Genomic DNA, 17,981 nt, shown 5'->3' on the forward strand with positions numbered 1-17,981 from the left:
TTTCTGTCAATAGTCCCCTCAAATCAAGTCTCCAGAGTGACAGTGCTGGAAGAACAGCAGTGGCACCATGGCAAACAAATCACGTGATGGATTAAGAGGGCTGTCATGTCATCTGAGGTTATTGACAACTGGGACTAATAAAATTTAGAGATGCATTCACATAGTGTGTATTTCAAATGTTTTAATCACAGCTTTGTTATTTTCCAGCTCTTTTTGATGAAAGGATGCCAAATAACAACAGATAGCTCATCTGTGATAATTGAACACCAATGCCAATAATACTCGTCAGGAAATCCAAGAAATTGTAACTGTGACTAATGAGGCGCAAAATCAAATTGAAACTTCAAATTCAGCAATCAGAGTTCATTTATGGTCAAGTGCCCACTTCGAATAATTAGGCGTCGGATTTGGGGGAAATAAATCAGTATGGTATCTCAGAGCGTCATCTAATATCTGTCCGAGAGGAAAATCAGTTTTGCAATGATAAGAAATGCAAAAATGCCAATTTTTTTGTTATCTTCACTTTCATTTTCACTGCACTCAAATATTCCACACTTTATATAGTGGAGTCTTGAATTGCATCATGAGAGAAGACATGGTTTGAATAGAAGAGAGAGAATGATGAACGCAGGTGGACGGATTAAATCTTTAAAGAGTTCTCAGATTGCTAAGAGGGTCAGGAAAGCAACTGACAAGCCGAGCAGAGGAACCCGGTCGATCATTAAGCGCTTCATCTTCAGGCTTTATTGGATGAAGAGTGACAGCGACACCCCAATCAATCAATCCTTACGTAATCTTCTCAGGTTAACCCTGCGAAGCGTCAACTTTCAACCAATTCACTCGGAAAATAAACACATGCCAGCCCTTGTCCTCTGGATGTCAACGCGAATCCACACAGATTTTTTTTTTTTTTTAATCATAATTAAGACAAAATAAATCCATTAGCACCTTAACGTGGTCTTTTTAGTTTTTACACCCACTTTCCAGGTTGAATTCCGTTCAGCTACTTTATAAGCGCCAACATATCTTCCTCTGCCGTGCTTGCCTCGCCAGATCAATGACACAGCATGGGATTAGGTTTTTAATTGCACTGTCCTGAAGGGTGGGGGTTGCTTTAATGAGGCCGAATGCCGTTTTCTTCCTGACCTTTGAGGCTTTGCCCTACAGGTGTCCATCCTCTGACTTAAAAGAGATATATGGGCTACAAGGGCTTTCCCTCTAGAGGTACCCGACCTCAGCAAGTTCCTCTACAGAGCTTGACATTTTAACCTGGATAAATCAAAGAAGTGGAAATTGATGCAATAGCCGAGTCAATCACCTGGACTGAATCCGATTGAACGTTCATTTTACTTACTGAAGAGAAAACTGAGGGGAAAATTCTCTAAGAGCTGAAAAAAAATCTATGCTCAATGGATGGCGGCTCCTATTCCGGTTGTTTGATGCCACTGAAGGCAACACATAACCATCATTGCTCATGGGCTGTTTCATAATAGTGAGGATATTTCAGAAAATATCTTTCACATGTGCAGGGAGTGGCCTAACATCCAAGCGCCACATGCTGGGACTGGCAAGATTAAACCAGTCAAAAATGAAAGCATGTTGAGAAGTAAAGACTTGCTTGGTTGACTCAATGTGAGCCCTGTAGAATTCAAAATAATATTTTAAAAGAAAAACAATACAGATTGTTTGCAAGAGAGGAAAATGTATTTCAGACTGAAATGTCATGATATAATGCTCTTTATATTGAGCAACTGTTTGAACCTTTCAATCTGGGTTGATTCTTCATAGACCCACTATGTAGCATACTTGAGACCGATTTCTGTCTTGAGAAAAAAGACAACAGCTGCTGAAACTCACAGCTGATAAAAAAAAAAAAAAAAAAAAAAAGCATTGGCACAAAATGTAGATAGCGAGCTTGCAAGCTGTAGAACATACTCAGGAATGAACACTATTCAGAGTGACCTCTGAGGCAACACTGACGACGCACGTGTGTCCGCTTTGTTCGTCCAAAGAACATCGAATGTAATTACTTGGGAAGCTGCGTGTTGGTCGGTGAGTCCGGGCCTGGAGTATAAAAGGGCAGCGGTAAATGTTATTGAAAAGAAAAAAATGGGATGAGTTTTCAAAAGTACATGTCTTGAAAGAGTTTTTGGCCCATTTCAATGTAGGCTTCTTTCTCCTGTGCAGACATCTGCTCTACCAGCTCTGGCCTCTGGCTCACCTCTCCATAAGAGAACGGCCGGCCTGCCACCATTACTGTGGGCTCATCTCCCACCTCCTCAAAGTCGTCGTCATCCTCCTCTTCCTCCTCTGCGACACGCCGAGGAGCAGCGGCGGCGGCGGCGACTACGTGAGGGGGAGGAGCAGTGGGCGCCTCCTCGTCGGATTCACTTGTGTCGCTCTCCGAGTCGCTGGCGTTTCCTGAGGCGGACGCGAGCCCTCTGGCGGCAGCATTTGCTCCGCCTCCACCGGGTCCCGCCACGGCTCGCTTCTCATGGATGAGCAGGGCTCGCATCACCTCTTCGTTCTCATCTGGCTGGCCGGTTCCTGGGTGACTTGCGCCATCCTGGATCCCGGTCGCAATGTCTCCCCCTGTAATATGAAACTTAGTTAAACCATACGCTGGAGTTATGGTAAGCTGAAACTAAAACACTCACGTAAATTAATAGTTCAAGATTGCTCAACCAAAATCTGAAAAGAAACTCTTCTGCATTTCTACAAGCGTGGATAAATTAATGAGCAACGCTTGGTCATTCAGAAAAATCAAACAAGCTATGAATATTTAAAAATGAAGCAATTATGATTCAAAAGAAATCTGGCCAGGCTTGATTGCTACATGTCCTTGGCTGGTGAACGTCAATAGGTAGCATAGCTCAGTGAAGGGCACTGACAGAAAGAGATAACCCGCTTTGACCAGAAACTAGGCTACCATGGCAACAGAAAGAAAGTAAAATTTTTAAGTTATTGTGCAAATGTCTAGTGCAGATTCCGTCGACTCTACATTCAGTCGTTACAGATGAGTAATAGAACAACGTATACGTCGATACAGTTTGAGGGACTGGGCCTGGACGGAAAGAGTGAAAATGCAGGAGTGACTGATGCCACCCACCAAAGGGTTTAGAAATGCCACAAGATGGCAGCAGAGCACTACTTTTATATTCTACCGCAAGATGACCTGTTTACTTGAAGCATACCTCCTCACTTCAGAGAGGCACTACAAGATGGCAATGCTTTTGACAAGACCTTGGCCTACCGATAATAAAAAAGAATAAGCTATTATGTGAATTTAAATTTTTTGAGAATGCCTCAAAATTAAAAAAAAAAAAAATAAATTATGATGAGGAGGGAAAAAGAAGACTTACGATTCTTCAGCATGTCCGTCTCGCTGTAAGCACCCTCCACCGTGCTCTGAGTCAACCAGACGGGCCTCTCCTTCAATCCTGTGCCCTCACTGGCTTGCTTCTGTGGGTCATCCCGATCCTCCATATTGATGACAACATTCTGGGTGTAAAGGTCAGCGTAGGTCGAGCCTTTGTTGGACCAGGCTTCCCGGTGCGGGCCACTCGCAGCGTTTGCAGCAGCCGCCGCCGCATTGCGTTCCCGGCTAGAAAAAAGATCCACATTATTGGCTTTCAGCTTACTTCGATGATGGAAGTCAATATGTACGGAACGATCAGAAACTGACCTCTGCTTGAGGGCAGGGATCTCTGTGGGCTCAGGTTCCAGCAGCTCATGAGCCAAATTCACATCCTCGGTCTCACGCAGCAGTACATAGATGGGCTCAATCTGTTCATTAAATCGGGCCACCAGTGTCCTGGCATCAGGGCATACAGACTCATCCTCTTCCACCTCCGTCTGACAGAATGTGCAATGGAATGTACCTGTGTGAAAGAGGACCATCCAGATAAATAGTTGACAACAAAACACAAGGCCCTAAACTAAAAACACAGTTTTAGTGGAATTATTTTTCACAGCTAACTGTTATCAAATGTAATTTAATTTCTAATCTGTTGAAAAATGCAATCTGTTGATGGAAATCAAACGAGGCCTATACTCAAAAGTGCAGTCTTGGTGTACATAATTGAGTGTATGCCAAGATGAACTGGATGCTCTCGGCCGTTTTGCCGTGTCACCATCTTCAATTCCTTGGCAAGTTACACTGTAAGGCATCGCTATAAAAGCACAGGTGAAATTGCACTGCACTGCGCCGAGCTCAAAGTCACTGCACTCTTGTCGAAACTGCTTTTTAAAGTCTTGGAGAAAATAAAAAAAAGAAAATTGCAAGGAATAATGCAAACAATTTTCATTTTATGCACCTGGATGCGAGACTCACTTAAAACACATTTTAAGGGCATTGCGCTTGAATAAAATGCTACAGAAGCTGGCACCCCTTTCAAAAAAGTGCAAAGTGTGCATCTCCTCTCCTCAAAGGCGTGTAGCTGAGAGGTTTGGGACCTTGTGTACACATTCTCTGCTTCCTGGAAGAGGCCATCTGCTTCACTGTCAATAATGGGAACTCTTCCAGCATGAGCACAAGGCCTGTGTCTTCATTGTGTGTTGTTGTTGTGTAAAACACGCCCGCAAAAGACATCCCGACCGCAATGCATTACAACCGTGCGGTCGCTTTTGATGAATGTCCCCCTTGTAGACCTAAACCACAAATGTGATAAAATAAAAGTATGATTCAAACAAAGAAATCTACTTGGATATTTTGAATAGATTTAAATTGCAGTATTTTGGGAATTGGGAATTTGACCAAGTTGAATGAAATGCACCTCAAATTTGCCAATTTTTGATGACGTTTCCTGTATGAACTGGTGACAAAAGAATCGTGCAGCCATATTCTGCAGTCAGTAATGTCTCCTTTCATTCATATTAGTGAGCAGGAATGCACAACACTGTGAATCATTATTCACTCTGCCCCAACTTAACATTAGTTATATATTTTTTTTCCATATGGTAAATAAAGATGACTAAAGGAAAAAAAGTTACCTAGTTGGAAAAAGTCACAATAAGTGTACCTGTCATGGGGTCAAACAGCTGATTGGCTTCTAGATCAGTGAAAGTGGAGAAGCAGCAGGGACATCGGAATGAGGCACGGTTGGTGGAGTCGCGTTCATCAGTCTCTATACGCCGTCTCATGTGATCCAGTTTGTACTTGACCACGTTCACGAGGACCCTGTCATGTCAGATTGCAGCAATGTTAACATACAGGAAAGTCAAACTCATTTTGTTGATGCAGTCGAATCAGAACTCCATTCCAATTGAAGGTCGAATGGTTTTCTATAATTGACACAATTTTGGAAGTTGTGGATGGTTGCTGGGAAGGTATCAGTCCCAGGGGATGAGTACCGAGCCAGCCTTGATTATTCATACAAAAAGGAAGACGTGATGAAAAAATAACCTGTAATTGATGAAATAGTAGTTGTGTCGAGTCGCTTTGCCATCCGGGGTCGTCTCCACTCTCATACGACACTTGACAAACTTGTCAGCTTTTAGCGTGTTGAGTACGGAGCGCAGTTGCTTTCGGTCAAACTTCAGAAGCTCCAGCATGTCCTCTTCACGGACACACGGGTTGCGAATGAGCACATCCAGGGCCAAGGCGTGCTCCACCCCATAGAAACCCCTCACCACCATCTTGGCGAGACGTTTCAATGCAGCGGGTACCTCTGTCAAGAGTTCTGGTTCTATCATCTTGCGCTGTGGGGGGGGAAGGTGGTCCAAATGATGAGGAACAGAGACAATCTTTCTATTCTAAATGTATATGCTTCATTGTGTGTTTTAATAAAGACAGGCCTCCCTAACCCCATACAACATATGTTCATCACACATCCTAGTATCCTAGTTATAATTATTCACCCATAGTATTTACAACACATGAAATATATTGTCCACTATGAGAAGCCATTATTCTGATCGTATTAACTTCAAACTAATGCAAGAATTCGAGGGTTTTTTTGTTTTGTTTTTCCATTTGTTGCATAACCAAGTAACACAGCACGTCTTTTTGGTAGTTTATATCCAGACGATGTGAAATATTAAATGACTTTAATAGATAGCAGCAAAGTGGAAAACACTGCTGATTGAGTTTTTTTCTCATGAGTTCAACATACATACCTGCTTCTCCGCTATGCTCTGAAGGGACAAAAACAATTGTCTCACTTGTTTCTCACTTTAGAGGAAACACATCTTCCGACTGAAGCACTAGAAAAATTGAGTTTTAGATTGATCACCGGCGAAGTTTGCTAGCATGCTGCCTGGCTTTAATTGAGCAGATACTCCGGAAAGAGAACGCAAACTCGAACTAAAACGATTTTCTCAAATTCCAATTGGCCGATGCGAGCATTTTTAACCAATAGTAAGACATACTGTTGCGATGTGGTTAAACAATGACCAATGGAATTGAGGTATATTAAAAGTGGGCGGGACATGCAATGTTTTCTTCCGGGACGGTCCTGTCAGCTGTGACACATCATGGCTTCTCTTGACAGAGTAAAGGTGTTAGTTTTAGGCGATTCCGGTAAGTACGTACTTTTAAAATAGCGTCGTCTCCAAGGCAATATATTTATACATCTCATAATGCCTTGCTCCAAAGTACACTGTGCCGCAGTAGCATTCCAAACCTCGAAAGTGCAGACACATATTTGATTATTATCATGTTGTGGTTAAGATGAATGTATTATTACCATGAATAGTGATACAACCTACAACCTGGCTCAATATTTTTGTCATTATTTATCAAAAAGGAGTTATTGTATTCCATTCGATTACCCAGTGTTGTATATTCTGCTGTTTCTGTTCATAGGTGTAGGAAAATCCTCCTTAGTACATCTTTTGTGCCAGAACCAGGTTTTAGGAAATCCGTCATGGACTGTTGGATGCTCGGTAGATGTACGGGTAAGCAACCTGGGTTTGTAACCATCTCAAATGTCCCTTTACCTTTTAAACCATTCAATAAAATACAATTTGAATTTTACAATACAGGTCCAGGACTATAAAGAGGGAACTCCGGAGGAGAAGACATACTACATTGAACTATGGGATGTTGGGGGCTCGGTCGGCAGTGCCAGTAGTATCAAAAGCACCAGAGCGGTCTTTTACAATTCAGTCAACGGTAGAGTTGTGTCCATGCCTCTGCAATAATTGTAGAACACACAAACGGTGACTTGTTCTTGTTAGTTTCGCCTCTTTTTACCATTTCAGGAATTATTTTGGTGCACGATCTGACGAATAGGAAATCCTCTCAGAATCTTTATCGCTGGTCACTGGAAGCTTTAAACAAAGATTCATCTCCAACGGGGGTCATTGTCTCGAATGGGTATGATATGTTTTTCCATCAGTGATTCCTAACAAACAAACCAATTAAAATTGAGAAATACTAGTTAACACAGTATCAACCTTTGTGATGGTGTCTTTTTTTTTTCTTGCAGTGACTATGACCGTGAGCAGTTTGCGGAGAACCCGGTGCCGTTGCTGCTCATCGGCACCAAGTTTGACCAGATTCCCGAGAGCAAACGCGGTGAAGTTCTCACAAGGACAGCCTTCTTGTCTGAAGACTTCAACGCGGAAGAGATTAATCTTGTAAGTCTACGTTTTTCATTACTAAAATTGCTTTTAGAGCTGCAATAGCTTGCTATTGAGACTACATACTGATGACTCAACAGCTATAGTGACCCCTAGTGGTTGTGCAGGATCCCCATCTGTGTGTTTGAAGTGATATTCATTTCTCCAGGATTGCACCAATTTGAGATACTTGGCTGCAGGCACGTCCAATGCGGTGAAGCTTAGCAGATTCTTTGACAAGGTGAGATGGACTGAGACATATGCAGCAGTTGTTGACATGGATTACAACCCATCTATTATTCAATTTCCGTTTCCATTAGTCATCAAAACTAGAGCGGTATTCCTAATATAAAGTATTTTGATTTAAATCATAACATTTCCATTGATTTTGATTATGCCTTAAATAATCACCTAATTTCCATGCGTTTGAGCTAGCCTGCAACTCTGAGGACAAGTTTTTAAAAATTGATGTACTGAAATAATGGAAGGCAAATTATGTCCAGACAATCCTGATTGAATTCCAGATTTGAATTTTGATTTGAACTTTTGTAAGGGCATCCCTTCTCCACAAGAGGGTGCAAATTCCCCGTATGTGCAAATGTGTACAAGGCAACCGTTACACATTGTGGTTTTCTTTCAACAGGTGATTGAGAAAAGATACTTCACAAGAGATCCAAGTCAGGTGGTTTTTTTTTTTTTAAGTCTTTATTTCTGTTTGTATTTTTTAAAAGTCATTTTGTAAACCTCTATCATCCAAATATATTTAGCTTTTTAAAAATATACTCATAAAGTCTTGAAAAATAAAAGCATGCGTGTCTGCAGATGACGGGCTTCACGGACCGAAAGCGCTTCAACTTCAAGAGTTTGCACTACGACTGACCACATAGTCTGCAGTCTGATTTTTACAACCACCGACTTTCCGTGCAACAATCCCTCTCACCACATTTTCACTTTCCAGTAACCACATGTACTTTACATACTTTCACTGTAACCAATCATCTTTTAAATAAAATCCTGTGTAAACCAATCAAATGTGCCCTGTTTTGTTTTAGTAATAGCTGCCTCATGCTAAAATCATTAAAAATTTATCTTTCTGAAAAAGTGTGCTCAAACTATATTGACAAACTCAAAGCCCATACTACCTATATACAATTATGTTGAGGTCGATTCATTTAAAAGGGATGCAGAATTGTCTTTAAAATGCATATTTATTTTAATGATTTAAAATCATGCCAGATTGAAAAGTAAGAATAACAGATGACAAATATAAGTAAAGCACAATCAAGACATGCCCTGTTATCTTTTTGCAGGATTGACGACTATAGATTATACAAATAAACAAGTTATGGATGATCTTTGACCTGCTGGGCATCTTTTCTAAGAACTAAGAGCAATGTCGACATGCCATCTAGTAACCATATAACAAGTAACAATATTTGACTGAACAAGTCAAATATTGCAGCGGGCTCATGCTGCAGTTTTCCCCTGCATCACTTCCTCAATCCAATCAAGGAAGGAGTGTACTTTGGTAAAGACATGCGGATACCTGGGATTACTGCAGTTGTTTGGGTCAGCGTAGGATACTATTCCTTCAAGCTTTTTCTTGCAGATTAGGGGTCCTCCAGAATCCCCCTGCAAGGAAAGAGATTTGAAAGATTATCATGGAGGTGTTATGCGATGCATGCGCCTGTGCAGTCGTTAAGGAGAGATGTCGGCATTACCCAACAAAAGCCGCCCTTCTCATCATGCTTGGTGCAGATCATGACTTCCGTCTGAAAGTAGTCCTTCCAAATATGTTTGCACTCAAAGTTGAATTGTATCTTCTCAGTGGCCTCCCTCAGTACACTTGATAAGCGTCCCATTTTACATCCGCTTACAGTTTGGCCCCAGCCAGCAACAGTACATGTCGTGTTGGCCAGCAAATTCTTCTTCTTCTTCTTCTTGGGCAGTTCTAATACCTTGATGTACGTGTTCAGTTGGGCATTTTGTTGCAACTGTAAGAGGAGATGGAATGGTTATCAGGGAGTGGCACAATCTCAGAACTTTGTCAGATTCTAGCTATTTTTTTTAGCTCATTCATCCCAATTTCTTTGCATTTAAATGCTTTAACGCGATTTAAATACATTTTCAGTTTAAACAAAAGGAATATTACTTTCGTTTCTTGTTTTGTTTTGTTTTGTTTTGTCCTCACCTTAAGCAGCATAATGTCATTGCTGTACTGATTAGTGTAATTTGGATGAGGATGGAATTTGGCCACCTTGATCTGTTGTTGGCTTTTCTCACGCTGGCTTATATTGTGTGCTCCGAGTAGGACGGTCATTTTCTCAAATCTGTCAAACAAAACAGCAAACAAATGCGAAAGAACACAACAATACAATGCGTTTTCTTTTTGTGTTCTCATTTCAGTATGATTACTGCATAGCCCAGCTTGCACCCACAAGACAAAAAAACACGAGTAAATGTGCTGAGGGACACCAAAATCAAACCCAATCATTAAGTAAATGGAATGATGGCACCGTGAGCACAAAAATGCCGAGTTGGAGACATTTTCGATGAACTGGTACCAGAATGCAAACTCACTGGCAATGGGCCGCAGTCAGAACAAAGTCTTTACGGATGAGTATCCCACCACAACGGTGAGATCCGTCGACCTGCAGCGATGCCATGTAAGCTTTCGAATGAGCCTTGGACTCCTTTCCGCCCACGATGCTGCTGCCTGTTGCCTCTGATGTGAAAAAAAGATTCAATTACTTTTCTTATATTTGTTCTTCCTAAAAATGAACTTCATGACCACGTACAGAAACTAATTGAATCTTACCTGTAAAGCAGAAGAAGAGCTGGAGAACAAATACGGCGTGGTAAGCATACATCGCGATTGACGTGCAGGTGGAACATTGATTGACTAAACTCATTTCGACCCCCCTTAGTCATCAAGCCTCCCCCTCTAGACAGGAAATTAATCGGAGGTGTTGCTAGAGGGTGAGGTGACACCTTTTTTCCCCCCTCATCACTACTGCACAACTAAGACTTAACTTATGGTCCACAAATTGTTTCAAATATTGAAATCACCACATTTTCATTATGCTATGAATCCTGATTGAACTCCAGATTTGAATTTTGATTTCAACTTTTGGAAGGGCATTCCTTCTCCACAAGAGGATACAAATTCAATCAGCAACCGTTACGCATTGTGGTTTTTTTTTTTTTTTCCCAATAGGTGATTGAGGAAAGATACTTCACAAGAGATCCAAGTCAGGTGGGTTGTTATTTTAAGTCTTAATTTCTGTTTGTATTTTTTAAAAGTCATTTTGTAAACCTCTATCATCTAAATATATTTAGCTTTTTTAAAAATGTACTCATCAAATCTTGAAAAATAAAAGCATGCGTGACCGCAGATGACGGGCTTCACCGACCGAAAGCGCTTCAACTTCAAGAGCTTGCACTACGACTGACCATGTAATCTGAGGTGTGCTTTTCACAACCGCTGACTTTCCGTGCAATGCTCTCACAATCCCTCTCACCACATTTTCACTTTCCTGTAACTACACGTACTTTACAAACTTTTACTGTAACCAATCATTTTTAATTAAAATCTTGTGTAAATCAATCAAATGTGCCCTGTTTTGTGGTAGAAATAGCTGCCTCATGCTAAAATCATTAAAAATGTATCTTTTTGAAAAAGTGTGCTCAAACTATACTGACAAACTCAAAGTCGATTCATTTAAAAGGAATGCAGAATTGTCTTTAAAATGCATATTTATTTGAATGATTCAAAATCATGCCAGATTGAAAAATCCAAATTTCAACAAGTGTAAGAAAGTGACAAATCATATAAGCAAAGCGCGATCAAGACATGCCCTGTTATCTTTTTGCAAGATTGACTATAGATTATACTACAAACTATAGATTATACATAAAAACAAGCGATTAATGCTCTCTGACCTGCTGGGCATCTTTTCTAAGAACTAAGAGCTGTTATGTCAACATGCCATCTAGTAACCATATAACAAGTAACAATATTTGACTGAACAAGTGAAATATTGCAGCGGGCTTATGCTGCAGTTTTCCCCTGCATCACTTTCTGAATCCAAGGAAGGAAGAAGCGTACTTTGGTAAAGACATGTGGAAACTTGGGATTACTGCAGTTGCTCGTGTGAGCGTAGGCTACTATTCCTTCAAGATTTTCCTTGCAGATTAGGGGTCCTCCAGAATCCCCCTAGGAAAGACATTCGAAAGATTATCATGGAGGTGTTATGCGATGCATGCGCCTGTGCGGTCGTTTAGGAGAGACGTCGGCATTACCCAACAAAAGCTGCCATTCTGACCATGCTTGGTGCAGATCATGCTTTCCGGCTGAAACTTGCGCTTCCAAATATTTTTGCACGTAGAGTTGGATTCTATATTCTCGGTGGCCTCCTTCAGTACATCTGATACGAGTCCCATTTTAGGTCCGCTTACAGTTTGGCCCCAGCCAGCAACAGTACATTTCGTTTGGGCCGGCAAATTCTCATTATCCTTGGGCAGGTCTAATATTTCCACATTCGTGTTCAGACGGGCTTTACGTTTCAACTGTAAGAGGACATAGAATGGTAATCATTGTTTGGCACAATCTCAGAACTTTGTCAGATTCGAGCTATTTTTTTTAGCTCATTCAGCCCAATTTCTTTGCATTTAAATGCTTTAATGAGATTTAAATACATTTTCAGTTTAAACAAAAGGAATATTACTTTCGTTTCTTGTTTTGTTTTGTCCTCACCTTAAGCAGCATAATGTCATTGCCGTACTGATTAGTGTAATTTGGATGAGGATGGAATTTGGCCACCTTGATCCGTTGTTGGCTTTTCTCATGCTGGCTTATATTGTGTGCTCCGAGTAGGACGGTCATTTTCTCAAATCTGTCAAACAAAACAGCAAACAAATGCGAAAGAACACAACATGAAAAATACAATGCGTTTTCTTTTTGTGTTCTCATTTCAGTATGATTACTACAGAGCCCAGCTTGCACCCACAAGACAAAAAAACACGAGTAAATGTGTTGAGGGACACCAAAATCAAACCCAATCATTAAGTAAATGGAATGATGGCACCGTGAGCACAAAAATGCCGAGTTGGAGACATTTTAGATGAACTGGTACCAGAATGCAAACTCACTGGCAATGGGCCACAGTCAGAACAAAGTCTTTACGGATGAGTATCCCACCACAACGATGAGATCCGTAGGCCTGCAGCGATGCCATGTAAGCTTTCGAATGAGGCTTGGACTCCTTTCCGCCCACGATGCTGCTGCCTGTTGCCTCTGATGTGAAAAAAAGATTCAATTATTTTTCTTATGTTTGTACTTCCTAAAAATGAACTTCATGACCACGTACAGAAACTAATTGAATCTTACCTGTAAAGCAGAAGAAGAGCTGGAGAACAAATACGGCGTGGTAAGCATACATCGCGATTGACGTGCAGGTAGAACACTGACTGACCAAACTCATTTCGACCCCCTTTAGTCATCAAGCCTCCCCCTCTAGACAGGAAATTAATCGGAGGTGTTGCTTTTTTCCCCCCTCATCACTACTGCACAACTAAGACTTAACTTATGGTCCACAAATTGTTTCAAATATTGAAATCACTACATTTTCATTATGCTAATGTTACTGTATTTCATTTGTAATATATTTTTATCCAAATGGTTTGAATAACATACTGCCCACACAAATGCTTTTATTTTTCTAATACCGTGTGACAATTTAATATAAACTCCCATTTGGGCGGTGGACACCTTGAACCAGTCACCAGCCAATCGCAGGGCACATATAGACAAGGAAACCCACACAGGCACGGGGAGAACACGCAAACTCCACACAGGAAGGACGGAGCCGGAATCGACCCTTGAACTGTGAGGTGGACATGTTAACCAATGCTTCACCATGCTCTAGACAAATCCATGTCAGATAAATTTAATATTGCTGGGTTTTTTTTGGCTATAAGTATAAAAGTTGGAGTTCTTCATTGGCATCAACAAGAGTGTGACTCAATTAACTGGCTCGTTTTTATTTCAAACTTGGGGACAGTTTAGAAATCGACTCCATGACTGCTTCTTATGATCAGAATCTTCTACAGCTGACAATAGTAACAATTGAGTAAAAGAATAATATTCACAGACTTTACAATTATCGCAAGAGTTTTTACTCTGATTTCCTCTTCATTGTGCCTTTTGTGCAACATTTGCGGGTGCAGAGCAAGCAGCATTTGAGAGTCACCCACAGTGCAACTACAACCACAAAGAGCAGGAAGCCGATAACGTCCAGGCTGTGGTATTGGAACCAGTTCAAATCGTGCGCCGCGACACGTAGATGTGAGGCTCCTTTATGTGTCATGACAAACTCGGTCCAGAAAACTGCCAGGTCCAAAGGCGGAACGGGGCGATCCATGTGTATCGCAGACAATTTCAGCATCTTCTCTTTATAACTGCACAGAGGCAATTTTGTATCAATTGAAAGTCAGCGAATAATGCTAATTTTTGTCACACACAATAGCAGTGGGGTTACTCCATCTTATCGTCCCACTTCAGTTGCCTCACCTTCTGTTGTTGATAATACGATCCAATGCTACCAGCACTTTCTCTGTCGTCACGTCGTACATTCTGAGCGACTCGGCAATGCCGCGCACCTCCATGCGTAAAACGTTGTCTTCCTGGTCCCCAAAAAGTGGAAACATGAGCATGGGAACGGCGTTGCAGATGGCTTCGTAGATACTATGGGAGCCTCCATGGGTGATGAATGCTTTTGCCTTGGGGTGGGCTATAAACAGCAAAGGAAATCAATCATGATTATCATTAAAAAAAAAAAAAGGCTCTTTTAATAGTCTGCATGTTTTTGACCATGAAACCAAACCTACCTAAAAGATCATTCTGAGGTAGCCATTTCATCAATTTGACATTTTTAGGCACATTCTTTAGTTCAACTCCAGTGTATCTCCAAAAGACCTGAAACACACACATACACATTCTGGTTCATTCATATACAATATGTGGTATAAAAATGTGATTTCTTGTGTGAGCGTTGCCGTTACCCTCTGTGGAATCTGCCGAAAGGCCTCAAGGAATTGTTGCGCTTTCTCCTCCGGCATATTGGAAACCATGGAGCCCAGGGTAAAGACGATAAAGCCATGCTGCCCCGAGCCTTCCACAAACTCCTCCAAATCCTGCCAGAACCAAACAAGGCATTATTGTTAGCACGTTAGACGTGCAACAAGTGTGTTTTGCAAACATCCTGCTGTATTTCCTCTTCGATATGAAGCAATTCAAACTATGCCACATCCAGTTCACAGATGCGTAGTTTTCACAGGGCCAGTTTCACACGTTGCAAAACAGCAGGAATTGTTTTTTTTTTTTTTTACAGCATTTTTATCTGATAAACACCCAAACAAGATTATAGAAGTAATCCCTTAATCCTTAATAATCCCCACTGTAGGTTTTCACATGGTGAGCTCTGATTTGATTAACTACTCAAACAGTCGTGATTGTTATGCTTGGGCCCGGGCACAGGTCAAAACACTGTTCCACAAATTAAGTTTTGCGGAGGTGCATGTATTTGATATTTCGTGACTGGAAATGAACATTTCATATTGTGTGCAGATTGCTACAGATGTTTTAATGAGTCCCCATTTGGCTCGAATGGGTTTTGCTTGGACCAACCGACCATAGGATGGAAGAAAAAAAAAAAGATGATGTGATCAGAATCCAGCACTCTGGCTTTGTGAGGGCATGTTTCAAATGTGATTTGTTAGACAACCAATTATTCTGATTCAAATCTGACTGAATGCTGAATGACTATATTCAGGCCGGTCACCGCTGAAGGTCTAACCCTGATTTTATAAAGAGGAAGTATGTGCTCTAGCATGCAGAATATGCCTTGAGTGAATCCAGATGTGGCACATTGTTGTTGTTCGGAGCCGGAATACTCACTGCGGGAAGGGGACGTTTCTTTTCACAGTTGATACCACCAATAAGAACCATGTTTGGCATCACAGGTCTGGGCCATTCTATAGCAAAGTCAAATCTCAGCAGCCAAATAGCACCGTGGCCCAACAGAGTCTTGTAGGTCATGCCTTCCTCCACATACTCGCTGACCAGCTTGTCAAATGTTGCATACATAACACTACACAGATAGGACTCCACTAGAGCCATGATGTTGTTTTTTACCCTCTGCGGGAACGTCATGACATCCGTGTTGCCGGAGTAGAATTTAGGAACGTAAGACAAAGGAACAGGGCATTGGTTAGCCTTCATATCTATTTCGCAGGGAAGTCCACGTGAAAAGTAAACGGCCGGAATGCCAAGGATACGAGACAGGATGGAGCCGCACGGAAGGAAAGGGTCCGTCAACACCGCATCGAAGGCTTGATCCCTCAGCTGAGTCAGCAAAGGCTGCTGGCTGAGAAGACTTCGGCAGCCTTTTTCTTGGAATGACGTGAAGTTCACCAAAAGCTGCACGTTGAACAATAAATTGGTGAACGACGGCTCCTTGTCAATGACATTGTCCTGTAGCTGCTTGAAGGAAGCATCCAGCTGAGTTTTGTTGTAGGACACTTTGTAGACCTGAGTTGTGTAGCCCTCTGTGCCATTCATCAGCAAGCTGGTTTCCGGCACCAAAACCACCAGATCGTGTCCTCTTTGCGTCATCTCCTTGACCAAAATCTTCATGCTCAGCCAGTGACTCCCATCCACGGGAATAACCAGCACTTTCCCCCCTTCTGCGAGCCCCACAAAGGAGCAACAGAGCCCGGCCAGCAGCCCCAGTACGGAAAACCACACCCTGACGCTCATCGCCTCCTCTCTCTTCAAGCAACAGTGACCAAAGGAAAAAAGAGAGTACAAAACGGAGTACAACTTTTTTTTCTCCAGTTGAGGTGTGTGCATGCGTGCGTATGTGGATATGCTGTCCCGAGAGCTGCTTTATCAGGCATCTTTGGAGCATGATGTAATCAAAGCATGACAGGGGGGTGTAAGATTACACCAGTTAATCATTTGCTGTCATGCTTTCGATTATACTGTATCTATTTATGATTATTATTTTAACACAAATGTTTCTTGGCATCTTGTTGACTCATTGACAATTGCATGGCAAATAAAATTGAACTTTTTTTTAAGTCTGCAGCTTGCAGGGAGTAAACAATGAATACAGTACAGGAAACATTTAAACAGGCTTATTTTTTGTTTTTCTATAGTTTAATTATGTGGGTGTGCTTTTATTTGCCATACATTAATCAGCAGTTGGCAAATGATTTGCAAATCGTGAGGGTTTTGCTTGCATCTTATACAACTGACTTGTGCAAAGTGGAGCAAAGTTTACTTTGAGCATGCCTTTTTACTCCCCCACCCCCAAACATGTGGGCGTGGCGACCCTCTACGCTTTACCTCGCGCACTTTTCCCCACGCTCCATTGACATTTCTTTCTTTGTGACAAGCTTTATGTAATGCAACTTGAGAAACTGTTGATCTTCAATTCCTATTATAACACAAAACAATAATTTGGGATTATGAAGGAATCATTATACAATGAATATTAAATGTGTTGTAATGATTGCCTGCGTGTTACGTTTCAAATTAAAGATGAATGTTAATTATTAAATGTATCTTTCAATGTGTGATTCATTCTTTGACATTAACAATGACTGAACCTTAGTAAGTGGCCCAAAAGTGCTGCATATTTCTATGGTTGAATATGTTGCAATTATTCTTTTTTTTTTTTTTTTAATGAGATGTTATTTATTGTCAACCTTTACAAGACAAACAAATTACCAGTAAGTATTTTCGCCATCCCTAGAAGCACAAGTTAGGTTTGTTTGACCTAACTGTGTATTTTGGTAATTACTATTAGTGAGGTGACGTCACAAAATATATTATTGGAGGCCCAGGACACACGCCTGCTAGTAGTGTCAAGTATTAAGGTTGATGTGTTTTATTAATAGACTAAATGCAGATCTAGTAGATGAAATTAATTAATGGTAAGATATGAATGAGACTAATAAGAATGAGGATTTTTTTTTCTCTAATAAAAGTCGGTTTACTCCAGCTGGAGTGCCCACGGCCCACCCTTTTCTAAAATGATGGCTACACCCCTGCACCCTTGAATGACTTCCATGTGTTATCCTCAAACATATCTCAAGTTACAGGGTATTTGCATGTGATCACGAACACACGCTCTCTCTCTCTCACGCACACACGCAAACACGCAGTGCACACACGCACCTACATAAAGGAGTGTGCGTGACTGTGTGTGTTCTTCCTGACACTTTTAAAGTCCGTTTGCACACACTACACGTGCACACTTGCACGCACATTTCCACAAGCATTGTTGAGTGGCGTGAGAAGCCTTACAAAAGGAAACAACTTTAAAGGGGTGGATAACATCAGTCAAACAATG

General features: G+C 41.3%; 5 protein-coding genes across 5 annotated transcripts; 1 reads left to right on the forward strand and 4 right to left on the reverse strand.

Annotated features, from left to right (window-relative positions):
- Window positions 1–1,682: 1,682 nt before the first annotated feature.
- gtf2e1 (general transcription factor IIE, polypeptide 1, alpha) lies at window positions 1,683–6,292 on the reverse strand. Its single transcript, XM_088383782.1, has 6 exons — window positions 6,118–6,292; window positions 5,405–5,700; window positions 5,022–5,179; window positions 3,686–3,881; window positions 3,363–3,604; window positions 1,683–2,592 (listed from the first exon to the last, which is right to left on the reverse strand). The coding sequence occupies exons 2-6, from the start codon at window positions 5,692–5,694 to the stop codon at window positions 2,123–2,125; spliced, it is 1,356 nt and encodes a 451-aa protein (XP_088239908.1). The 5' UTR covers window positions 5,695–5,700; window positions 6,118–6,292; the 3' UTR covers window positions 1,683–2,122.
- A 132-nt stretch (window positions 6,293–6,424) lies between these two features.
- Window positions 6,425–8,595, forward strand: rabl3 (RAB, member of RAS oncogene family-like 3). The gene is made up of 8 exons (XM_088382910.1): window positions 6,425–6,520; window positions 6,806–6,897; window positions 6,985–7,114; window positions 7,204–7,318; window positions 7,431–7,581; window positions 7,733–7,804; window positions 8,207–8,245; window positions 8,386–8,595. Exons 1-8 carry the CDS (start codon window positions 6,475–6,477, stop codon window positions 8,440–8,442), a joined length of 702 nt encoding a protein of 233 aa, XP_088239036.1. The 5' UTR covers window positions 6,425–6,474; the 3' UTR covers window positions 8,443–8,595.
- A 157-nt stretch (window positions 8,596–8,752) lies between these two features.
- Window positions 8,753–10,539, reverse strand: LOC148394389 (granzyme B-like). Its single transcript, XM_088382904.1, has 5 exons — window positions 10,382–10,539; window positions 10,144–10,288; window positions 9,755–9,893; window positions 9,285–9,557; window positions 8,753–9,195 (listed from the first exon to the last, which is right to left on the reverse strand). The coding sequence occupies exons 1-5, from the start codon at window positions 10,473–10,475 to the stop codon at window positions 9,031–9,033; spliced, it is 816 nt and encodes a 271-aa protein (XP_088239030.1). The 5' UTR covers window positions 10,476–10,539; the 3' UTR covers window positions 8,753–9,030.
- A 762-nt stretch (window positions 10,540–11,301) lies between these two features.
- Window positions 11,302–13,353, reverse strand: LOC148394390 (granzyme B-like). The gene is made up of 5 exons (XM_088382905.1): window positions 12,953–13,353; window positions 12,715–12,859; window positions 12,320–12,458; window positions 11,866–12,132; window positions 11,302–11,779 (listed from the first exon to the last, which is right to left on the reverse strand). Exons 1-5 carry the CDS (start codon window positions 13,044–13,046, stop codon window positions 11,615–11,617), a joined length of 810 nt encoding a protein of 269 aa, XP_088239031.1. The 5' UTR covers window positions 13,047–13,353; the 3' UTR covers window positions 11,302–11,614.
- Window positions 13,354–13,585: 232 nt separating this feature from the next.
- Window positions 13,586–16,512, reverse strand: LOC148394391 (UDP-glucuronosyltransferase-like). The gene is made up of 5 exons (XM_088382898.1): window positions 15,521–16,512; window positions 14,626–14,757; window positions 14,452–14,539; window positions 14,135–14,354; window positions 13,586–14,022 (listed from the first exon to the last, which is right to left on the reverse strand). The coding sequence occupies exons 1-5, from the start codon at window positions 16,472–16,474 to the stop codon at window positions 13,740–13,742; spliced, it is 1,677 nt and encodes a 558-aa protein (XP_088239024.1). The 5' UTR covers window positions 16,475–16,512; the 3' UTR covers window positions 13,586–13,739.
- Window positions 16,513–17,981: the final 1,469 nt, after the last annotated feature.

The sequence above is a fragment of the Syngnathus floridae genome, chromosome 8, assembly GCF_059516105.1.
Source record: "Syngnathus floridae isolate MCC-2025c chromosome 8, RoL_Sflo_1.0, whole genome shotgun sequence".
NCBI classification, from domain to species: domain Eukaryota; kingdom Metazoa; phylum Chordata; class Actinopteri; order Syngnathiformes; family Syngnathidae; genus Syngnathus; species Syngnathus floridae.

Excerpts from the sequence above, each read along its gene's own strand:
- LOC148394390 (XM_088382905.1), bottom strand. The coding sequence starts at position 13,046 with ATGAGTTTGGTCAGTCAGTGTTCTACCTGCACGTCAATCGCGATGTAT. Across the intron at positions 12,459-12,714 it reads CTGACTGTGGCCCATTGCCA|ATTTGAGAAAATGACCGTCC; the intron begins GTGAGTTTGCAT and ends TTTGTTTGACAG. Across the intron at positions 12,133-12,319 it reads ATGACATTATGCTGCTTAAG|TTGAAACGTAAAGCCCGTCT; the intron begins GTGAGGACAAAA and ends GTCCTCTTACAG.
- LOC148394391 (XM_088382898.1), bottom strand. The coding sequence starts at position 16,474 with ATGCACACACCTCAACTGGAGAAAAAAAAGTTGTACTCCGTTTTGTAC. Across the intron at positions 14,355-14,451 it reads ACCTCAGAATGATCTTTTAG|CCCACCCCAAGGCAAAAGCA; the intron begins GTAGGTTTGGTT and ends TGCTGTTTATAG. Across the intron at positions 14,023-14,134 it reads CGTATTATCAACAACAGAAG|TTATAAAGAGAAGATGCTGA; the intron begins GTGAGGCAACTG and ends GCCTCTGTGCAG.
- rabl3 (XM_088382910.1), top strand. The coding sequence starts at position 6,475 with ATGGCTTCTCTTGACAGAGTAAAGGTGTTAGTTTTAGGCGATTCCG. Across the intron at positions 7,582-7,732 it reads ACGCGGAAGAGATTAATCTT|GATTGCACCAATTTGAGATA; the intron begins GTAAGTCTACGT and ends TCATTTCTCCAG. Across the intron at positions 8,246-8,385 it reads TCACAAGAGATCCAAGTCAG|ATGACGGGCTTCACGGACCG; the intron begins GTGGTTTTTTTT and ends GCGTGTCTGCAG.
- gtf2e1 (XM_088383782.1), bottom strand. The coding sequence starts at position 5,694 with ATGATAGAACCAGAACTCTTGACAGAGGTACCCGCTGCATTGAAACGT. Across the intron at positions 3,882-5,021 it reads GCTGTTTGACCCCATGACAG|GTACATTCCATTGCACATTC; the intron begins GTACACTTATTG and ends TCTTTCACACAG. Across the intron at positions 2,593-3,362 it reads GACGGACATGCTGAAGAATC|GGGGAGACATTGCGACCGGG; the intron begins GTAAGTCTTCTT and ends TTCATATTACAG.
- LOC148394389 (XM_088382904.1), bottom strand. The coding sequence starts at position 10,475 with ATGAGTTTAGTCAATCAATGTTCCACCTGCACGTCAATCGCGATGTAT. Across the intron at positions 9,894-10,143 it reads CTGACTGCGGCCCATTGCCA|ATTTGAGAAAATGACCGTCC; the intron begins GTGAGTTTGCAT and ends TTTGTTTGACAG. Across the intron at positions 9,558-9,754 it reads ATGACATTATGCTGCTTAAG|TTGCAACAAAATGCCCAACT; the intron begins GTGAGGACAAAA and ends CTCCTCTTACAG.